This window comes from Leopardus geoffroyi, chromosome D3 (assembly GCF_018350155.1).
Source record: "Leopardus geoffroyi isolate Oge1 chromosome D3, O.geoffroyi_Oge1_pat1.0, whole genome shotgun sequence".
In the NCBI taxonomy this organism is placed as follows: domain Eukaryota; kingdom Metazoa; phylum Chordata; class Mammalia; order Carnivora; family Felidae; genus Leopardus; species Leopardus geoffroyi.
Window position 1 is genome coordinate 73,456,467 of NC_059339.1, and position 23,415 is coordinate 73,479,881.

A 23,415-nucleotide genomic window follows, 5' to 3' on the forward strand; every position below is an offset into this window, starting at 1 on the left:
ACGATGCAATTCAATTCTCTGTTAGATGAATGAGAAATAGAACTTTCCCCCTGAAGATTGGCCAGCTATCAAACAGTTCTCTGAACTGCTGTCAGCCAAAAGACTTGCAGGTTTCTTTTTGGCTATAAATCCTGTGAACAAAGACTTTTTATAGGAGACTTTGACAGAACAATGAGAGAGATACCCTTGCTCTCTGTTCTAACAGTCCAGGTGTGTTCTGTTTTTTCTGTTGACCTTTGGGTGGAGGTGTTCATGAGAATTGTTACTAATACATGCTGAAGAATTGTTCTTTGCAAAATAAAGAAGACTCTAATTTTTATATGGGAAATTTAGCCACGGAGCAATGTGTTGGTTAATTTCGTTGCTATTTTAAATAAGTTTAATCAATTTTCTATGTTTTTCTTCCAAACTTTGGGACTGAGTCTTGCAACTCCTAGAGATTGTGAACCTGAGATCAGAGAAAACTTTCACTCTCTCTGTCATTGCTATAATGTTGTGGATGCTGTCAAAAATTATAGAATTCTAGGGGCGCCTGGGTGGCTCAGTCGGTTAAGCATCTGACTTCGGCTCAGGACATGACCTCATGGTCCGTGAGTTCGAGCCCCACGTCAGGCTCTGTACTGACAGCTCAGAGCCTGGAGCCTGTTTCAGATTCTGTGTCTCCCTCTCTCTCTGACCCTCCCCCGTTCATGTTGTCTCTCCCTGTCTCAAAAATAAATAAACGTTAAAAAAAAATTTTTAAAAATTATAGAATTCTACCTACACCATGGCTATGTTGCTTTAGTACCAAATTAAAGTAAATGCCTCTGAAGAATATATTTTAAAAGCAAATATATTTAAATATAGTCAATACCACTTGTTTGGTAATTTTATCGTTCTGATTTTCAAATAAATCAGTTTATTAGAGGGTCATGTTTAATGTTATGAATACCATCAACCCATGTATGTCCTTTGTAGTCATGGCCATACCATGGCATCACTGGTTTTGTCTCAACAGGAGTGAGAGTAGTAATTATATGTTTTTACTCCTGTTTAGAACAAATCCCTTCCCAGTTTTTCAATTTTTTTTTGAAAAAAAAAATTCAGAATCCAAAAGTGAAAAGATACAAAGAACACGTGGTATGGTCTATTTTGTTTGCTGCTGAGCTTTTTGTACCAGGCAAAGTACCTGGCACACTTTAGAAACTCAGTATTCTCACCTGTTGAGTGAATAAGTCAATAAAAGTTCATCCTTTTTCAATTTGGGACAAACTAGATTTCTTGACAAAACAACAACAAAACTCGTTCTCCAGATTTCCAATATTCCATCACTCCTTTGGCATTATTGCCTAGGAAATTGATTCTAATCATTTTTAAATGCATGTAAATTCCCAAGCAACTGCCCAAGTAGACTTCCAGACTCCAGCCGTGAGACTGAAAAGGTGAAGCCATCCTAAGGCCATGGGTGACTAAGAGCTGGCAAGAAGGCATTCAGGCTTGGGTAGAGAGAAAGCAAAGGCAAACTTCTAACTCACAATTTTTTCTTGGGTTAGTCCTAAAATAGAAGACAGGTGTCTGAAAGATGGGGCCAAAGGGAAGAAAAAAATAATTATGTAAGCTTTTCAGAGTTCCTTCCTGTCAGGAGGGTTATTGAGGGAGTAATCACAGTAGCACTCAGAGGCTGTATTGATTTTCTATGATTAACACCTCATTTCCTTCTCTAAGGTGGATTCCATTTTAGTGAATGACTACTTATTACTTAGTTTAATCCTCACCATCACTGATGCATCAGAGTTGATTTTCCACTAGTCATTTAAATTATTTCTCAGAGTTGCAGGTATAAAGGACACCCATGAATTGAAAAATATCCTTGAAGGTAAGCCTATGGCATTATAAGCTCAAGAATGGACAGAAAGCGTGGAAAATATGTAGTCAATATTGAACACTCTGAAAACCAGCTTGTGAGTATTTGCTTAATTTTAATAATTTGCCTATAGTGCTATCTCATTTTCAGCTTTTAAAATCAATCGAATTTCTTTGCTATTATGTGGTCAATGTCATAATTTTGCATTATTCTCAAAAAGGAAGCATAGCCATGTATTACATTTTTCTGCTGCAACTTTTCATGTTATATTCTTCTGTATTATACTGTAAAAATTATTTTACATATTTGCTAATTTAAAGGATTAGCAATTTCTGTTACCACATCATATACAAATAAATCCATTTAACTTTCTATATTCACCATCATGTAAACATATATCTCCAATGATATCTTTGGTTTGGTCTTTAAATAATATTTTTATAATCTGATTCTTCAATTTTATATACTAAACCTGTCAAAACTTGGATTTCTAAATATGCTGGAAATCCAGATATTGATCTTGGATATTGTCTTTAGGCCTAAGAAAGAAATCCTTTAAACATTTCTACTTTGTATAAGAAATATGGTTATTTTATCTATTTAAAATTTTTTTAATGCTTATTTATTTTGAGAGAGAGAAACAGAGCATGAGCAGGGGAGGGCAGAGAGAGAGGGAGACACAGAATCTGAAGCAGGATCCAGGCTCCAAGCTGTCAGCACAGAGCCCGATGCGGGGCTCAAACCCATGAAGCATGAGATCATGACCTGAGCCAGAGTTGGATGCTTAACTGACTGAGCCACCCAGGTGCCCCTATTTTATCTATTTTTAAATGTTTTTACACCAAGAATCAAGCTTTTACTGTATGTATAGTTCTAAGTGTTTTTTATATCTGAACCTAGCTTGGGTTCAGATAGGTTTTATAATGGCCTAGGTTTTATAACCTGGCCTACATGGCTCAGTTGGTTGAGCGTCCGACTCTTGATTTTGGCTCAGGTCATGATCTTGTGGTTTGTGAGAATGAGCACAGAGCTTGCTTGGGAATCTCTCTCTCCCTCTCTTTCTGTACCTCCCTGATCCTCTCACTTTCTCTCAAAATAAGTAAGAAACTTTAAAATAAATGAATAAAAATAAAGGAGATGATTTCCTTTAAAAAAGAACAAAGGATGGAAGTATGATAAAAATTAAAATAGTAAGTTAAAATTCCTGCGTGAAGAATAAATGAAATATTTTTCCCTTTGCAGTTTGGAGCTGTGGCAATTAGCCCATATTAATTGCCTACAGATAAGCCAAAGACGAAAGTCTTTGCTTGGTAAGTGTTGGTTGAATAAAAGAATCCCAAGGAGAATTCTTGGTTTACCAAAAGAAAAGGGGTTTCTCCTTTTGAATCATACAAAGGACTCTCCTGAAGCTGTTCTCCTTGTCACTTCTGAGTTCGACACTCAAGATGCCTGAATACTCAAATGGAAAAAAATCCCTTTAGCCACATATCCATCATCTTCCTAGTTTCTCTAGATGCAACAAACTTGAAGATGTTTACAAATATTATTTTGAGTTGTTTTTACAGTGTATATCTTGATAGGTGGCTAACTATTTCACTTTATTATGGATATTTAAAGCATAGCTATAAAAATACGCTTTTCTCCTAAGACCAAATTCAATTGTGAAGTTTAATAATTGTTGAAGATTATAAACAAAAGTAAAATAAATGTTGGTGTTTTGTTTTTCTGTTGGGATATGTGAGATCTTAAGTTAATCCTTATAAAATCACGGGGAAAACCCACAGAACTGTTTTTGGTAACTATAGCTAATTCACTTCAGTTGCCTATGGCCCTTATTAGCTAAGGCTGATTATCTGATTAAACGTTTGGAGCTCTTTAACTGATCCAGTTCTGTGTAGAGACTCCACCTATACTAAGAGTCAGAGCAACATACCAGAGTAAAAATTATTACTTGGGCTGCAATATTACTCCAAAGCTGAATCTAGATCAGAGGTTCTCCACCCTAAGTGTAGACACCACCCATCATCTTTTTCTTTGAAAGGGCTAGGATTCCATCAGGGCCAGAAGATTTGGAAAACTGACTTGGGGAGTGAATTTTGTTTTGTTTACAAAGTGCATTAAAATATTCTAGTTCATCAGCCACAGACAAACCGGATAACTACAGCATCATCAGCACTTGGCAAAATAAGCAAGGTTGTTATTAAAGTCCAACATTGCTCAAATTGATCTAGTGAATAACATGGAGTTTGTTTAGTTTTTTTTTTTTTTTCAGTAAAACAGAGCTGTTTTCTTTACTTCTTTGATGTAACAGAAAAATCTGTCTCCCCAAACCCTTTACTGCCAAGAGTATTCCATCTTATCTATATTTAATAACCATCACATTTATTTTTTGTGTTGCTCGTGGTAGTTCTCAGTGACCACATACATTTCTAGTCTGACAGTTTTATGGAACTGATGAGTTGATGCACCAGCAATTTTTATGGCTCTTTAATAATGGGTTATTACATAAACGTGACCCAAGACAACTAGTAGTAGTAACAGTAGGAATAAAAACACTGCTGCGGCTGCTGCTGCCACTACTGACAGCCAACACTCACCGAGTACATATGGACATTGCTCCAACCCTTTTCCAGTTGTTTACTCGTTAATCCTCACAGCACATCTGCAGTGGGTAGTTGTAGTTTTTGCCTTTTGAAGAGAGCAAGGAGTGGCAGAGATGCCCTTGATTCACAACTAGAAGGAAACATTATCGTTCTATGCGATGAAGATCCCCAGACAGTCCTACATTGTTTTTGAGATGTAACAAAACTCTTGGCCCAGATCCACAAGTTCCTGAACTTGTTCCGCTCCCATTTTCATTTCATTTTATTCTTTCCCCTTTTAAAACACCTGTTCCCCCAAATCTTTCCCACTGAGCCCAACCCATTTTTAATCCTTATGGCCCCCTTTCTCAACAATATGTGGCAATTGTTATGCCTCCCTGTTATATTAGCATATAAACTCTCAGAGCAGAGGCCTTTTTGTTGTTGAGAATTGCTTTTATACTGCTGTGTGTCCAAGAGGAACCCAGCATAAACATATCACAAACTGACAAATGATTTGCCTTTTGTCTCTTTGTCATGGGTGTGCAAGTTCCGTTGCATAGACCGTGGTACAGATTATGTGAAAGAGTCTCTTTGTAGGACAACTTTTCACTAGTATAGTATAGATTAGTATACACTATACATCTTACCATGGTTTAGCATAATAACATACTATACATGGTGTAGTGGGACGGAGTGGAAAGTACACTGGTCTTAACACTGGAAGGTCCGGGCTCCGGTGCTTGCTATCATGTCATTATGGCATCCTGCTGCTGCTGCTGCTGCTGCTGCTGCTAATTATGTCAACTCTTTTTGCTTCAATATTCTCATTTCCAAAATGACCTAAATGGGTTGTACCTGATAATCAGCTGCAAGAACTTTTTTGGCTCTAACATTCTATTCCTTATACGAATAGAGACTTCTTACTATAGCTCCACTTACAGCAGCTTGCAACATGAGGGTATTTAGTACATGCAAGTAACGTGGTAGAGAATAAGGATGACATACATTCCTGATATGGAGCATTAGTAACTTACAAAAATTAGTTAAGTATACTATGTCATAATCTGTCTAGATTTTTTTTTTGATCTTCAGAGTATAGTTAGAAAAATTCCTTTTGAAGTTTTGTTATGCGTTATCCCTTTTAAAAGTGATGCTCTTGATTATGTTTGACAGAAGAGTTTCATTTTAGAAATTCTACACCATGACTTTCTATTCACTTATGTTTTGTTTCTGTAGCCAATCACATGTTCAGATGACCAACAGGCTCATAGTTCTGCATGCTGGCATCCACCTTCAAGTGGTACAACTGGTCATGTCTCGTCCAACCTAACTGGGGTCTATGTGAGCCCAGCAGCCCTTGCACACTCAAGAAACCCACACACAGAATTGTCCGGTACAGAGGTAATGTTTGATATAGCAGCTTTTATCCAGGTTGAAATGTGCTTTATACAGGGACGTATTTGTTCTGTTCTTTCCCAGGAAATGTATATAATCATTTAATTCACCCACATTCATGTTAAGCATTTGCTGTATTCTCAGTATAATTATAAGTCTCTGCGAGGCAGTTCGTAAGAAGGAGAATATTTGATAATCTGTTTTTGAAGAGCTGATATTCTATTGGGGACTCAGGTATTTGCATAGATAGCGAACATTATTTGAAAGTGAAAGGAATCAATGTAAAGTACAAATGCAGGTGGGGAGAGGCAGAGGAGAAAATATGTTGACAATATAGAGTTTAATTCACAAATTAGACTCTGGTGGGAGACTGTGTCGTATTCAAAGTTTTAAGGGTCCTGCTCAATTGGTGATCACCTTGTTTGCTTCCACTGTTCTAGACTTAGGACCTGTATGTGGCACTTTCCATAGGTTTCTTCCTTGTGATCTCTGGTGCATAAGACCTTGACATAGAAACCCGACTCTTGTTCTCCAGATTTTTTTCCCCACTAGCTTTGGAGACTAGATCCAGGTCTTTGGTTCCTGACCTTATCCGTTGGTTGAATTAACTTTACCTCAGGCGTGTATCTCTCTATCTTCAGCCCTGTTATAGCAATTAGACCTTGACTATAAATTGCTTATTCTACTTGGAAGTTTGGTTGGGTTTCCCTGACTGGAGTTTCTACCTTCTGTTGCTTAATCTTGCTGTAGAGGCTTGGTAGAGAGAGTATGAGCCTTGTTTTCTTGATTCTGGATAAAAGTATAAACTGTTATTGTTGCTGGGATGATGTGAAAGAATGAATGAGCTCAATGGGGTGGAGTGAGAAAATGTTTCTTCTTTTTTGCGGAGAGGTAAATTAATTTATGTAATCATAGAATTGAGAAGTCTTAGATAACATCTAGCCTGGTAGTTCTTAATCCCAGGTGCATTTTAGAATCCCATGGCGATTGTTTAAGAAATACCAATTGGTTGAGTCCCACCCCAGACCAATTAAATCAGAAGCTCTGGGGTCGGGCCCAGGCATCGATTAGCATGGTTTTTGCCAACAGTGACCCAAAAAGAAGAACTTAGGTGTCCTATTGTCTGGTTGTGCACAACTTATTTCATTAAGCGGCTCTTGTATAATTTTTTTAAAGTAGCATAGAGTTCTCCCAGATGTGCATAAGCCCTTTTGCCACTTTTTTCTTTTGAGACTGCTTTGTAGTGTTTTCAGTCAAAGAAAATGCTATTTTTTTCTGGGGCTAACTTGGCCTTGGTGGCCCATGCCTTCATTCTACTCCTGTTGCTTTGGGATTGCCACCCTTTGCACCCTTCCAACAAATACTGTGGCCTATACTGTGCGACATTTAAGATCTATTTTAGTGTGTATGGAAGGTGTGTATGTTGTATCCCATTCACTGAGGGTATTGCTCTCACCCAGGTGATTATGAAATAATCAATCATGTTAGACAATCGAAAACTTACATACATGACACTGTGCCAGGCACTTTATAAACATTGTCTTATCTTTTCATCTTTATAGGTATTATTAAGTATTATTATCCTTATGAGGGAACTGAGGCTTAGAAAGATAAAGGTGTTAAATTCTCCATAGCTAATAAGTGGCAGAGCTAAAATTCAACCCCAAATCTGTTGGACTCCAAAGTTCTTGACCTTAATTTCTATATACTATACTATACTGCATCCAAGATAATCATATTTTTAAAAACTAGTGACTTTATGTATGTTATTTGTAGTCTTCCCAGCAACAATATAAGATAGATATTTTTAGGTTTCTATTTTAAGATAAAGGGATTTGAGGCTCAGAGAAGGTAAGAAATTGTTTAAGATTTCATAGCTCTGAACTTTATAACATTTCTCCAGTTAAAAAGACTATACTCTTCTACACTGCTTTGTTGCCTACGAATAAAGCAACAAATATTTTCAAAAACACTTTAGAAATGACAAAACAAATCAATTTCGTTGATTCCGAAGGTAATCCTGTACTTCACAAGCTGTTTTATCACCATTTTGTAAATGATGAAATAGGGAGTCCCAGAAGCTATGCAATTCCATGATTTTTCTTTTAAATCATGGTGGTGGATAACATAATCTGTGATGAGGATTAGTGAGAAAATAAGGAGGGCTTTGGTTTATCTTGTTAAAATGCACATCACTAGAAAGCTCCCAGGGAGCTCTTTTCATTGCACGCTTTCAGGTAATAAGCCTGGGAAGGAGATAATGCACTCAGGTGGATTCTCTGGGTCCCTATGGTCATACTAGGTGCTAGGCAGCTACCTATCTGATGGATGGTAGGAAGTTTTATATTTATATGGCTATCAATATTACTTAAAGAATTGGGAATACTCTAATTATGAAAAAGCCTCAGTGTATTATTCCTCTTCTGATAACAGAATCACTGAGCATCATGAGTACTGTTGCAAAAATAGGTGCCTGAGGAGTCTGTGTTGTATTCTGGGTGGTAAATGGAGGATGAGAGAGGCATTCACAATGAACAGAACTATTTGTGCCAAGATCCCACTTTAGATGGAAGCATGATGCATTGTAGAAACGGAGTGAGTGGCCCAAGGCTATTTCACTAGTCCATGGCAGAGATAAAGGAAGCTTGGAATAGAGTAGTATCAACAGATATAGAGTAAATCAATAGTAAATAGAGTAATAGTAAATAGTAAATAGAGATATTTAGCAGGTACAGCTAAAGGGCTTGGTGATGGGTTGGGAAATTTCAAGGGTGATCCCTTTGTTAATAGCTTATGGAACTGAATATAATGGATGGTGGTACCATTTAAAGGGATGTGGGAGCTTGCCAGGTTTCACTGGGGAGATCATGACTTTGGGTTTGGACACAGTGAGTTTGAGGCATCATTTAGACATCTAATATATGGTATCATGTAAGCATTTGAAGGTCAGAGGGGAGAGCTCGACTGGAATAAATTAGAGAGTCATTTAGATATGGATAGTAATTAAAATCATAGGAAAGAGAAAGCATAGAATGGTCAAATCCAGTCCACTGCTTATTTTTGTAAATAAAGTTGTATTGGAATACAGTCATGCTCACTTGCTTACTCAATGCCTATGGCTGCTTTAAGACTATAATGGAAGATTGGAGTCATTGTGACCAAAACTGTATGGCTCACAAAGCTGAAACTATTTACTGTCTTGCCCTTTACAGAAAAAGTTTGCTGACCCTAAACCTAGAGTGAGAGAAAAGGTCCTGGGAGTGTCAATAATAAAACTGAATGTGATAGTAAGCCTCTAAAAGAAACTGGAAATATTTGGGGATGGGGGGAGGGTTGTTAGGAGAAACACAATGAAAATGGAATATCACAAAAGCCAAGGGAAGAGACTGTTCAAAAGGGAGAAGGGATGCTTCAGAGGCAAATGCTACTGAGGGTTTGAGTATGGTGAGGGCTAAAATATGTCAGTTAGATTTGAGTGAATAAATGTCATTTGTGACTTTATTAAGAGGTGTTTCAGTGGCATGGCAGAGGTAGAAGCCAGACACAATTGGGTTGAAAGGTGTGCAAATGGAGATGTTGCATTTATACAACTCTCAAGAAATTTCATTTTCCAGAGAGAGAGAAAGGGAAGTAGTGAGAAGGGGATTTGGAGTCAAAGGAGGTTTTTTGTTTAAAATGGAAGAGATTTGAGTGTATATAAATGTTAAAAGGAAGACGCCACTTAAGAGGAAAGGGTGAAGTATTTAGTCCCAGAGGAAGAATGAAAAAAAGAGAAAAGTTGTTGAGAAGGATATGGGGGATGAGGTCCAAGGACAGATTGGCAGATCAGCATCAGCCAGAAAGAGGGACAGCGTCTCTGTGTCAATCAGGGAAGGAAGAGAGGTGGAGCGCAGGCATGCTTAGGTCTGCAGGTTTGATACCTGTAGGGCTTTGAAAGAGTTTCCATTTGATGGCTTCAAGTTTCCCAGTGAAGGAGAAAGGAGATGAAGTCATTTGATGGAAATGAGATGGGTCAATTTGTTTTTGAGGGCTGGTAGGTGGAGGTTACATGTTTGAAGAGAGAGAAGATTAAGAAAGATTTACAAAATGAGAGTGTATATTACAGAAATATAATAGAATGATGGAACAGTCCAGAAAATCCATTCAAGGATGGTGACTATACATTTATCTTGACTCTGATTTGCCCAGGTACTTGACTTTCCCTGACTGTGGTTGCTCAAGGGCAGTCCAGAGAAAGCAGACAGGCATTTATTTGCCAGCTGGAGGAAAAGAGGAGGCAAGTGCAAGAGATTTTAGGGAATTAGTTTTGTTGAAATAAACGACCATGGAACACAAGGTGGGTAAGGAGGTAGGTGAGTGAAGCAAGGTCTGCTGGGCCAATAATTTTTAACAAGACTAAAAAAAGGTTGCTCTAGGGACAATTGAATAAATAAGCTGGAAGGAGGGGAGACAGTGGTAAGAGCACAGTGTTCCTGAGGAAGTGATTTTGGAAGTGGAATAGTTTGGGGTAATTACAACATCTACTGGAGGATTGGGTGTGTGACAGAGAATTTACCATTCAAGTGCTGTTCTGCCTGTGTGAAAAGACAAAGCTCTTCCTTCCCATTATTGGAATATTTTCCAATAAAAGAAGATGAGAAATTGGTAGATTCTCATTTCTTCTAATGTTAAAGAAAGTGTGCAGTTATTTTCACCTGGATAAAAACTTGGACCGTAAGCCTACATTTCTTTGGATATATATAAGGACTGAAATCATGTTAATGCACTACAGTATAAATAACACAAAAGAGATGAGAAATCACAAGCGTTTTTTGTTTTTTATTACTGATATTATCATTTACACTCTTCATAGGCAAAAGGAAATTGGTGTAATGACTTGTCTCTGTGGAAAGTCTTTTTGGCTTGTCTCTTAGCCTGTGTGATAACAACAGCAACTGGAGTACTCATAATATGCCTGGTGAACAACAGAGAAAATGACAGTTCTCCCATTACTAACCAGCTACCTGCAAACAATGAGGAGCCTATACTTAGCATTCCTGGAATGACCTCTACTACTTCACAACCTGCAGGGACCACCACGTCAACTGAACCCGTAACTGAAACCACTTCAAGAGAATCTACAGCCACTGCAACATCCATTGAACCTACAGCCACAACAGCCATCACCATCGCTTCCACTGAACCCAGAACCTCAACAGCCATCACTATCACTTCGACTGAGCCCAGAATCTCGACAGCTACTGCCATCACTTCCACTGAGCCTACAACCTCAACAGCCATCACCATCGCTTCAACTGAACCCACAACCTCAACAGCCATCACCATCGCTTCCACTGAACCCAGAACCTCAACAGCCATCACATCACCATCACTTCAAGTGAGCCTACAACCTTGACAGCCGCCGCCATCACTTCCACAGAACCTACAACCACAAAAGCCAGTCACCAGTAAAACGAAACCCACAAATGCAACAGCCCCACTATCACCTCACCTGAACGTACAATCACGGAAGCTACAACCACCACTTCAAGTGAAACCACAGCTGACCCCACTTGAACAGAATCTGTAACTGTTTCAACTTCAAAAACAACAAATGCTACCATAACTTAATCTTAGCGGACAACCAACACAGTTACCACTTCCACCATCTCTTCAACTGAACCCACAAATCCTGTCAGCTGACTCGACAACCACTCCCACTCCCACTTTACCTGCAACTACTGTGACTTCCACTTAGTTCACAATGACAATGGTCATCACTTTCCTTCAACAATCTTTAATCTCCACCTTATCATCTGAACCTGGAACTATAAATGCCACTATTCTTACTTTAATCTAATAGAAATACCATCATTTGTCAACATATTCTCTTCTACGAAAACTTGTGCTTTAGTTATTATCACTACAAATTATCCTACAACCATTCTCCTCCACTGGCTCTTCCCCCAACTGTAGCCATTTCTTCTATAATACCTGAGTCTGTATCTAGTGCCGTTACTATATTATACTTACAGCACCCACCATGGTGCCACTTGAAGAACGAGAATTTAGATAATTAACAGTGGAATAATTACCTGAATTTTCACTAAAGCAATACTTAGGACTTCTAAAACTATCAATATTGATTTTGTTTTTAAAGAGCTGAACATTTATGCCATGCAGATCAGCTTTTGTTTGTGTATTTCAAAAGAATATAATTTCATATAGAAAAGGTAACCCAATTTGTTTATTTAGGAAACCTTCAAGAAATTTTATATGAAACCTTAGAGTAAAATTAGTCATTTAGATTTTAATATGTGTGTATTTCTGTTCAGAACATAGCATTTTTCTGTACACAAATTACATGCATAATAAACACATTTTATATGTGGGCACTTAAACATATGTGGAGAAAATTTTAGAATTTATAATAATTTTTTCTTTATGGGGAAATTTATGTTTCTCCAGTTTCTTTTTTACTGTAAATACCTTTTAAGCAACCATATTCAATTTGAATTAATGTTATTGAAAGGGCATTTCGGTCTCTATTTTTTAAAATTAATTTTTTTTTGCAAAAATCTTGTAAATCAATCAATTAAAGACATCTTTTAAGTCCCAACTATGTGCTAAAGTATGGAAGATACAGAAGAAGAAAGTAGCAATGAAGATTAGGTAGTAAATTCATTAATTTACACTCTGTTAATATTGAGGTTTAAATTATAATTGCTGATACCCCAGACTTACTAAATCAGGATCTTTAGATTGCAACTAGTAATCTGTTACTTTAAGAGGTGTTTATAATGTCCAGGCAGGTTTGAGAATCACTGGTTCAAAGGTCATAGTCTAAGAATGACATTAGTTACTGTAATATATATTCTAATTTAAAATATTAAAAATCAGAATGATGTTCCAGGCATGCAAAAAAAAAAAAAAAGAATTATAGACTTAATTATGTACAAAAACCTTACTTAATCAATTACATACATGATCAAGAGGGGAATGTTTTATTTACTAAATGGTAAAAAAATATTTTCAAGAGAAACTTTTACATTAAACTTCTGGGCAAGCTAACTTATTTAAAATCTCTTAAAGTTGGACCAAAGTGGATACTCATTATTAATTTTTACTAGCTGTTATTTTAATTATATGTGCTTAGAAGTAATGACATTTTAGTAAATACATTAATTTAGATTTTTAATAATGCACATTGGCCTTTCTGTCCCGCCTTGCTGTTTTGATTAAGAATATTTTATGGGATATTTAAAACATACTGATGAGACCATTCCGTTTCTCCTTTGGACTTAGTGTTTTGTAATTGTTTTACAGCTTTGCTAGTCATCAGAATGATAAATGAACCAAGTTTACCCGTACTTGTAAATAAATACATGTACAGCCTATTTTACAAAGGATGATACCATTTTCTTTGCCTGCAACACAATTGGTCCTTAAGAAATACATATGGAAGAACTAAATGAATGGTAGCTGACTTGTCCTATACAAGAACCATGAAAATAAACCCTCTGTATCACTTATTATTCCATCTCTCTAGCACATTAGTAGACCCCAATGAATATTTATTTAAATTTCAAGTAATTATATTTGAAAGGTAACTTTTAAGGTAGCGTTCTTCAAGAATAGCATATTTAGCTCTTAAATGTTAGTACTAATACAACATTTTAGCCCACTTTTGTTCAGATTAACTCATCCCAATTCTTTTAATCTTTTTTTCCCCATAAGACTTACTTTCTACTTTTTAATACTATACCTGATTATTTTCTGAATGCTCAGAGTTTCCATATATTTGGAGTTTATAAGTTCTCATAGTACCACTGGCCTCAGGTCTCTGTTGGAAGACGAGCCATGTGGATGGTGGGAAGCAGGGGGAAACAACAGTAATTATTAATAAACGACTACTATATACCAGACAAAGATTATAAAGGATTTTATTACATTTGGCTCATAATTTATGTTTCTCATGATGTGACTTTTGCCGTACGGTCAGTTTGTAATCCACCATATGCCCCAGTACCTCTCCTATTCTGAAAAATATCCACAACTAAAGAATATTCCACGTTCAACACTTCTATTTGTCTTTCTTCTCGGCATTAATATTTTTTTTTATTTAAAAAAAATTTTTTTTTCAATGTTTATTCATTTTTGGGACAGAGAGAGACAGAGCATGAACGGGGGAGGGGCAGAGAGAGAGGGAGACACAGAATCGGAAACAGGCTCCAGGCTCTGAGCCATCAGCCCAGAGCCCGACGCGGGGCTCGAACTCCCGGACCGCGAGATCGTGACCTGGCTGAAGTCGGACGCCTAACCGACTGCGCCACCCAGGCGCCCCTCGGCATTAATATTTTTAAGGAACGTTATTTGGAAGTTTCCTCTCTGTTTAAACTATTTGGAAGTGGGTCATCTTGATTTATCATCTTACCATTCCTAAAGTCATCTAAAGGGAAGGGTGCAACAGGGGACGCACAGGGAGCTCTTGTCTTATGCAAATAGGAGAAACATCACTCTTACTCAGCTATGTCACCGATCATTTACAAGAATTGAATCCTACTTACCAGCCTTTATGCAGGTAGATCAATGGTGTAGATCAAATGACAAAATATTCACTACTCAATCTGTGTGACACATCTCTCTGGGAAGAATGAGATGTCACCTCAAGTTCTATTTGGTGAGGGTAGAAAACATGCCGATCACCTTATAATAGGAGAAGTAGGCAATAAATGTGCAAATGCATAAACAAGATAATTTCTAGTAGTTAATAAATGCCATAGGAAAGTGATGGGGCAAGTGATGGGGCTGAAGGTGGGCATACTTTATATGACATTTTTCATAACCTCCACACTAGTGACATTTTGGGTCATAGAATTCTTGTTCTGTGCAAGGTAGCATGTTTAACAGCATCTCTGCCTTCTCCCAGCTAGATGCCAGTATCACCTGCCCGCTGTTGGGACAATCAAAAATGTCTTCAGACATTACCAAATGTCCCCTGTGGGGAGGAGGCAAAATTATCCACGCTTAAGAAGGAGTCGTTATGGAGATGATATTTGGGTGAGATGTCTGCATACTCCTCCTCTGAGCCCCCAAACCATCTTTGTGGCAGCCCTGAGAGGGGTGTGATGGCCCACTGTTGTCCTTTGGTTTCTATGAGGCTCTCGAATTAGAGCTCTCCCTGCAGCAGAGCACAGAGGCGTGTTTGTGGGGCAAAAGTGTGGGAGCTTCCTCGCCCAATTCCCCACTGCAGAGCCGGCGGCAGCCTCCAGGTTCTCTCTGGCCTCTATTCTGATTTTCTGTTCTCATATCCTGTTTTCCTCACAATCTTCTTACTGGGCCTGGAACCTTGCCCTGTTTTTGTTTTTGCTTTGACTCCATCTCTAGTGATGGGAGTCTCCTCTATGAACCTCAGCTTGCCTGGCGATGACCCTGCTATCCTTGGGCACGTGCTGCAGGACTGGCTGCAGAGTTGACCGTTTCTGCCCGCAGTCCTGATCACTCACTCGACTCCTGCTGGGAGGCATGGCTCTTCTGGTCTGGCAGCTCTAGGCTGATAATTTGCCTGAGTCCTGCCCAGACATGCCAGGGCTGCTTGGAGACTGGCACTTGCCTCCTCCTAGGGGCCTGTGCTCTCATTCACAGCTCTCGGCAGTAATTTCCCTAGGAGGCAGGTCCAGTTCCTGGCCTAAGAGCCCTTCTGGAATGTTCTTCTCCCACTCTTTACCTACTGAAACTTGAGACACCTATCTTGCTCTCTACACTTATTTCCTTGTCGCTGACTTCCAGATCTTGACATATGCTTCTTTGAAACTTTGTAGTACATTTTTGTACATTTTCCCTTCCTGACAATATTACAAGGAATTTGAAACTTTTTTGTGGGTGTGTCACAGACAATACCTCCTTTGACTTTAGCTAACTGCCAGGGAGCGTTTCTAAATACAACCACTTCCAGACAAGTAAAGTACTGCTTCCCAGATAAATGGTACCTACATATCGAATAGGAAAAAACTAGCCAAACCCTCTCTACCTGATTTCATTTCAAGACTGCATCTGGTGGACTCTGATCTTTATTTTTAGCTTCAATTCTCCTAGATGCTTCTGTATCTCTTTTTTTTTTATGGTTGCTTTGGCATAGTTTTCTGGTTTTCTCTTTTGGGTTAATATTTCTGGCAACAGTCTTTGATTTTCTTGGAGTATCCCTCTTTTATTTTCTCTTGAGATTTGCAATGATTTCTTCCCCACTTAATCTTGGACCACAAATTGAAACTCCTTTCCATTTATTAATTTAAGATGACTTCTCAGCCATTGGACCGAGAAGAGATAGAATGCCATTAGAATTTGACAATCCAGGATTCTGTTTTGATCAGCATTTCTGTTCCCTCTCTACGTAAAATGTGAGGCCACTTGCAGTGGGACTAAAGATATAACACCATTTATTTGGGATTGTTATTGCTTGAGTCACAGCAATTTCATCTATATCAGGATAAAAGGTTGCTCAGCAGCTACTATGACTTTCTTTCTCAAAGCCAATATTAAAGGTCTACTTCAGAAAGTTGATGTTGAAAATAGTTTCAAGTAGAGATAAGAACAGTCACTTCCTGGGCCACTGCCAGGGCTGGTTGAAATTCAGATGTTCTGAAACAGCTCAGTGCAGCCAAGAAATCCTTTTCAAAATGCTCAGATTTCATCCCGGTGAAAAATGTAACAACTATTAACATAATTTTAAGATAGTCTTTTCATCAATTTAGCATTGTGCTAGGATTAAGTCACTTTAAGAGGACCGAGGAAAGCCCTTCTCACTCTAATTTTAATTTTGAGGAAACTAGGTTTTTAAATAATTCACCTGTTTGAGCAATAAATAGGAGCACGGGGCTTCAACTCTGAGCTTCTGGCCCTTAGAGCTCCATATGCCTTTTAGAAAGTTTCGTCTTTTCCTGCCCTCATTTTCTTGGAGATACCCAAGAAATTCCTGCAAGGAATCAGATTTGTCCTTCTATAGTTGTGCTCCCTTGAAATCGAGGGAAAATCATAATCTTGTTAGTATGCAGAGTATGTTAGTGTGTTAGTATGGTTTCCCGTGAAGAGAACCATATACAAGCTTAGAGATAATTATGCTTTCAAAAAAACCACTGATGTCTCTTCAATTACATGTACAAACAATGTTAACAAATAATATGAAAAAGCAGAATAACAATTCAGAAATAAAAAATCTTCAACATGACTAATTTAAAAATAAAAAAAACGAATACCTTTTTTAAAAAAATGGCTTTGGGAATCAAATACATAGTGATGTGCATGAAGTGACATAGGTAATCTTATACTGAGTTGATGGCACTATTAATCAGTCTAAATGTATTGAAGGAAAAAACCTGACAGCATGTATTAAAACTTTAAAATGTTATAGCCTTTGCCGGAGTACGTCTAATTATTGGAATCTGTGCTAAGGAAATAACCTGAAATATAGAAAACTACTTTATGGTACAGCTAATTTTTGTAGTTTACTTACAAATGCAAAATATTGGAAAACAAAAATCCAAAAGCAGGGGGATTATACGATGAAATGCAGTATAGTCAGGATATTTCCAAGCATCTTGAAAACGTAGTAAAGAAGCAGATTGTAAAACACACGTGCAATTTCAAGATCAAAAAAGACAGGAATACACTAAAAGATGGTGCTCTCAAATAGCGAGGTGTCAGACAACTTGGGGGGGTTGATTATACCTTTCTGTATTTTCCAAATCTTCTATTAAATTCTTATTAGGAAAACATTTGGGGGAAAAATGTCATTTAAGAAAATTGGATTATATTTTCAGCAAATACAGATCGCCTATCCACACACATTCTTTTCTTTTGAAAATAGTTTCGTGAATTTTGTACATGACACCACCTGGAGCACTTTGGCCAAAGTCCTATACCTGGGGCAGCGACAAGGAGAGACAGACTTGAGTGGAGTGGTTTTGGCTGCTCTTCCTGTTCATGTGGGGAAGCGGATCTGGGAGCTGCTGGCAGAGAAGCAGGGTATGTGAAGGATACAGAGGCGTCACTGTATTCCTGCTTCATTGAGAAGCTCTTTCGTGGTGCTGCCTTTTCTTTCTTTCAGGTAGAGTGGGACCTTAATTCATCACTTCCTTCTGAAATGGGGTCTGCTTCTGCACATGATTCCCAATGGCCTTGAATCTTTCCCACCCTGTCGTGCCCTTCATGAATTACTAGAATCTAATACCCAATGTTTGATAAATGAACCAATTGAATGAAAGGCAAAGGAGATCCCAGGACTCCCATATTGCGTTAAACCGATTTTAATCAGGTACACGAGTTCAAATCTTGTGATCTCTGTCACTTCCATCAACTATTTCAATCTTGAGAAGAGTGAATACTTGTGCTGAAACAGATTATATGAAAGGCACACCGAAATTGCCAACTAGTCACTAAAGTGTGTAGAGGAAACATGATTCATGCAACAGAGATTTAGTGAGTCCCTAATACACACCGATGGGCAATTTGAGGGTGGAAGGGCATTTAATAAGCACCTATTACAGATTAGGTGCTTTACATTTTAGAAAATTTGTATGACAATTCAACGGCCTAAGTGTTAATGTCTTTATTTTATAAAGGAGAAAAATGTGATTCAGAGTTGTTAGGTAACTTGCCTAAAACACCAGTGTACTGAGATGTAGGAAGCTGCAAAGAGCATCACTTTCACCCTAACATGCAAAAAGCTGGATAATCTACAAAGTCATAACATTTTTTAACCCATCAGAGAATTGACATCACAGGGAAGTCTACTGGCCCAGAATTTAAATAAAGACAGACGCCTCCAAGGAAAGATGGGAGCCAAGAACCGGCTCACCTGTGACGGAACACAAGAACAACTTTTGTAAATCTATATATTTATTTCATGTTTATACAAGCTTCGAATCCTCAGTAAGCTGGTTACACACACTAATGGGTCCTTTCAGCTTTTAGTATAATCTAGGTCAATCACAAAAGCTATACTTTGAAAATTGCTGGAAGCCGAGCTCTCCCAGCCTGAGTGGCAGGGCCCGAGCTGTGGACAGATTGGTGACTACCCACCGACAGGGAAGCTTCTTGTCCTCCCGCTTTTAGGTAATTTGGCCTTAAAACTACCCGGGGTATTGCATGTTGGGGAATGGTTCTCGACAGGCCCTCTGGAAGAAGAACCATTAGGAAAGAAAATAAGGTTCCGCAAGAAATTGAGCGGCCTTACGTCTAGCCCTTGCCATCCTCTATGGAGACTTCTCTACTTACAGGAAGGATAGCCTCATGCATTTGCCAGCAAAGAGGGCCTGTAAAGGAGAGACATATGGATTTGAAAGCCCCACTCCGGCAACTAAGGAGTGTATCTCTGGGCACAGGTGACTTCAACCCCTAGGCCCACCTGGTGCCCCGGAGGCATTCCAGATGATGACTGAACCCAGTCGGTTAAGGTACAGAATGGTTCATTCGTTCCTAGGTGCATTGTCTTTCTGAGAATGTATGAGGCATGGGTTTCTAAGGCTTTTTTCAGCCCCTTTCTGGCACCTCGGACCGAGGCAAACACATGGTTCTTCTGGTCCCATGTGGTTAGGAGGTCATGTCCTGAAACTGTTCCACTTGAGGTGTTGAGAAATGGAGGGCCTTTCACGAGAACAGCAAAGCAAATGCTTTGTAGATTATAGATAAACGCAGATGCATAATGGAATAATGTAAGAAATTAATCTATAATCAAAGGGTATGTGGAAAAGTTAGGGGAAAATCGCCATGTTATTTCTTAAAGGTTGTTTACACATAGGAACATTTTCAAAATTAGGTAATGTTAGAAAAACATAGATGACGTATGCTACGAGGAAACCACTAGCATATATAATGCCACGTTTACTGCAGTATATCGGCCAGTTCAACACACTGCTGTTGTCTGTGTCCATTTTTATTTTAGTTTTAGTTTTTTATTTTCGTTTTTTATTTTTTAGTTTTTTATTTTAGTTTTGTTTTATTTTCACCGACGCCGTTCTTCCTTTGGGAACCCCTGGTTGCTGGAGCTGGCCTCCGGCAGAAGATCCTATTAGCTGAAATTTTAATTTCCGGTGTTGGGTTGGCCCATAATTAAATTCATAAAGGACGTTGATTTTATCTCTTTACTATTTCTCAAAATTGGTCATTTCTCTCCATTTCCAGTCTGAGTTCTCTCTCTTTCACTCTGTCTGTCTCTCTCTCCGTCTTCTTGCCTTTCACCTTATTCTCCTTGCTTCAGCTAGAGGAAAGTTTCAAAAATAAAAACTCTATTTTTGTTACTCTCATAATTAAATAAATCCTGCGGTCTCATTTAGCCTTCAGAATAAAATCTAGCTCCCTACATGACCTCTACCTCCCTCTTTCCTTTCCAGCCTGCCCCTAATGAACTCCTCAAAGTTCTACCAGTCTCTTCATAGGCTGCTGGCTCTTCCTGAGGCACTGTTCTTTCTTCTCCTGAATTACTTCTTACCTATCTTTTAAAAGTCAGCTTAGCTGCTAAACCCTACAGAATAACTTTCCTAATATCACCAATGGAGTTATGTGGTTTGGCACCTTCCCTCTAGTGCCCCAAGCAAAAGCTGTTTTCAACTATTCTACGTTGAATCTCTCTCTCTTTGCCAACAGATAGCAGAGCCCATGGCAACACCTTTCCTGAAGTGGGAATTTTTCCTTTTCTGCATGCCTGCATCACCAAGGCAGTGTTTCTCTGATCTCCTGCACTGTCCCCAGTCTTTCTTAGGAGCACCCAGTGTCAATACATAGAGAAGAGCCTGTTAGTGGGTACAAACTCCCCTTCTAACTCTGGCTTCCACTCTTTCTGTATTCTTACACTAGCCCACACATTTTGTCCATTGCAATTTGATAATTTTATTTGAATTCCTACCTGCGTGTATAGTGACTACATTGCCCTCTTGTGTTCTGCCCACATGTTTTCTTGTTATTAATTAATGCCGTTTCTTTACAGCTTAAAGAAGTCCCTTTAACATTTCTTGCAAGGTTTATTTAGTAATGATGAACTCCTTTATCTTTTGCTTCTCTAGAAAACTCTATCTCTCCTTCAATTCTGAATGATAACCTTGCCAAGTAGAGTATTTTTGGTTGGGAGTTTTCTCCTTTCAGCAGTTTGATTACACCATACCACTCCCTTCTGGTCTGAAAGGTTCTGCTGAGAAATCTGCTGATAGCCTTATGGGTTACCTTTCCTTGGAGCAATTTGCTTTTCTCTTGTTGCTTTTAAGATTCTCTTTATATTTAAATTTTGACATTTTAATTACAATGTGTCTTGGTGTGGCTCTCTTTGGGTTCATCTTATTTGGAACTCTCTGGGCTTCCGGGACTTGGAAGTCTATTTCTTTCCCAAATTAGGGAAGTTTTGAGTCATTACTTCTTCAACTAAGTTTTCTGCCTTTCTCCTTCTAACCCTCGTAATGGAAATGTTTTTCTACTTGATGTTGTCCCATAGGTCCCTTAAATCATCTTCATTTTTTTAAAATTCTTCTTTCTTTTTGCTGCTATATCTGGGTGCGTTCATTGCATTGTCTTCGAGCTCACGGATCTACTTCTCTGCTTCATCCAGTCTGCTGTTGTACTCCTTTAGTGTATTTTCATTTAAGTTATGGTATTCCTCAGCTCTGTGACTTCTGTTTGATGCTTTATTATATTTTCTGTTTTTTTGTTGAAGTTCTCGCATGTTTATCTATTCTTCTCCAGAGTTTGGTGAGCACTTTTATGACCATTACTTTCAAGTCCTTACCAGGTCGATTACTTAGTGTATATCCTTAAGGTCTTTTTTCTGGGATTTTGTCTTGTTCTTTCATTTGGAAGCTATTTTTCTGTTGCCTCCCTGTGTTTGCTTTTGGGCATTAGGCCAAATAGCTACCTCTCTCAGTGTTGAAGGAGTGGCCCTATGTAGGTAATGAGCTGTCTCATTTGACCTCACCCTAGCTCTTAGTTGTCTCTCAAACCCTTGTGATTGTCTAAACCTCCTGATTTATTCTTGATAGGTCCTGTCTAGGTGATTGATTATTCTTTAGTAATGAACCTATTTTTTTTTTTTTTCAACTAAGTCACCTCTGGTGAAAAGTATTATGGAACAAACTGCTGAGCAAGATGAATGTAAAATACCAAATAGTCAAATTAAAACATAACTCTTCATTTGTTTGATTATTATAAATATGAACTGGAAAGTGAAATCATCAGGGAATAAGGCCATGATAATAGATTCTTTATTAGCTGACCAGGCAGGGTTTAGTGGAAAATGTAGGTCTTGAGCAGGATTTTAAATTCAAAGAAAAACTTGGATTTTCCAAACAGAAAAAGAGATAGACGGTAATACAACTTGCTTAGCAGAATTTATTTATACAATATACATAGTCCAACTTTCCAAGCCAGCCTATTCTTAACCAGGAAGAGGATTCTCTTGCTCTATCTACTTCATTTTAGGTAAGTTGCTTCTCAACTCATTCGGGTCATTGTTTTTCCAGCGTGGTTACTTGTCTATAACTTTTCCAGAAATGTGAACTTCTGACTCTGTAAACATTTAAAACAAAACCAAAGAACAGAAACTGCGAACGGTGAATTGGGTTGTCAGCACACCTCAATTTTTTAACATCTCTACAAATATGTTCAATGAGAAAATGGGGCTAAATAATTTCTTCGGTCCCTTAAATTTTATGTTCAAATTAAAGAAAAAGAAAACAGTTGAGTAATTACACAAATTAAGACAATAGGCTGGAGGCATTTTTTTTTTTTCTTTTTGAGGCATGGTTTTAAGTAGGAGATTGATAGGTAAGCTAGAAGTTTGCTTTTATTTTTTTTTCACTAGGTGATAGTTGATTCCTTTACCCAAACAATGTTTTAGAGTTAAGAAGAACTCTAGAACTTAAAGTGGTTTGGGTGGTTTCCAGTAGACTTTCTGAAAAATTATACAAAGGAATTTAGAATTTTGTCAAAACAAATAGTCTATTTCTTTTAGGAATTTTTAATATATTTATATTAATACACTACTATTAATACTATTAACATATGGGTATGTTGATGGAAGAAATTTTATACTGGATTTCATAGTAATTTTCTTGCTAGGAAGGCTCATAAAAATATTTATATATTTTTGGTTATATGGTAGCATGGTTAATATGGTTTTATAGAATATAAATGATCCAAATATTATATCCCCAAAGGTGTAGCACACATATGACATCATAATTATTGAATTAAATCCACCTCTTTATAAATGTATCATAGTTAACTTAGTCTTAATTAAGTCCGATATTTCCTGAATCTGCACCTATAAAAGATACTGAACAAAGTGACAGATATTTCTAGGGCTAAGAATGTGAAATTAGAACCAACGGAAGCAATGGAATGCAAACAAAATACAAGACACACAGACGTTGAACTACATCAAACCCGAAAAGTGAATAATGGAAATAATATTTCTAAGTCTTCTCTTTAACTTATACTTGAGCTTTCTACCTGTTGTGAAACATTTAGTTCTCCATTGGTAAGTCAACATGTTTTGCAACAGTTTTTATTTCACTTACATTAGACAGACATAATTTCATATGGAAAGAAATTTCTAATATATGAATGTCTTGT

General features: G+C 37.9%; 1 protein-coding gene across 1 annotated transcript; it reads left to right on the forward strand.

Moving 5' to 3' along the window:
- Positions 1-1,883: 1,883 nt before the first annotated feature.
- Positions 1,884-11,521, forward strand: LOC123588244 (dynactin-associated protein-like). The gene is made up of 3 exons (XM_045458824.1): positions 1,884-1,940; positions 5,665-5,829; positions 10,676-11,521. Exons 1-3 carry the CDS (start codon positions 1,884-1,886, stop codon positions 11,216-11,218), a joined length of 765 nt encoding a protein of 254 aa, XP_045314780.1. The 3' UTR covers positions 11,219-11,521.
- The last annotated feature ends 11,894 nt before the right edge of the window (positions 11,522-23,415 follow it).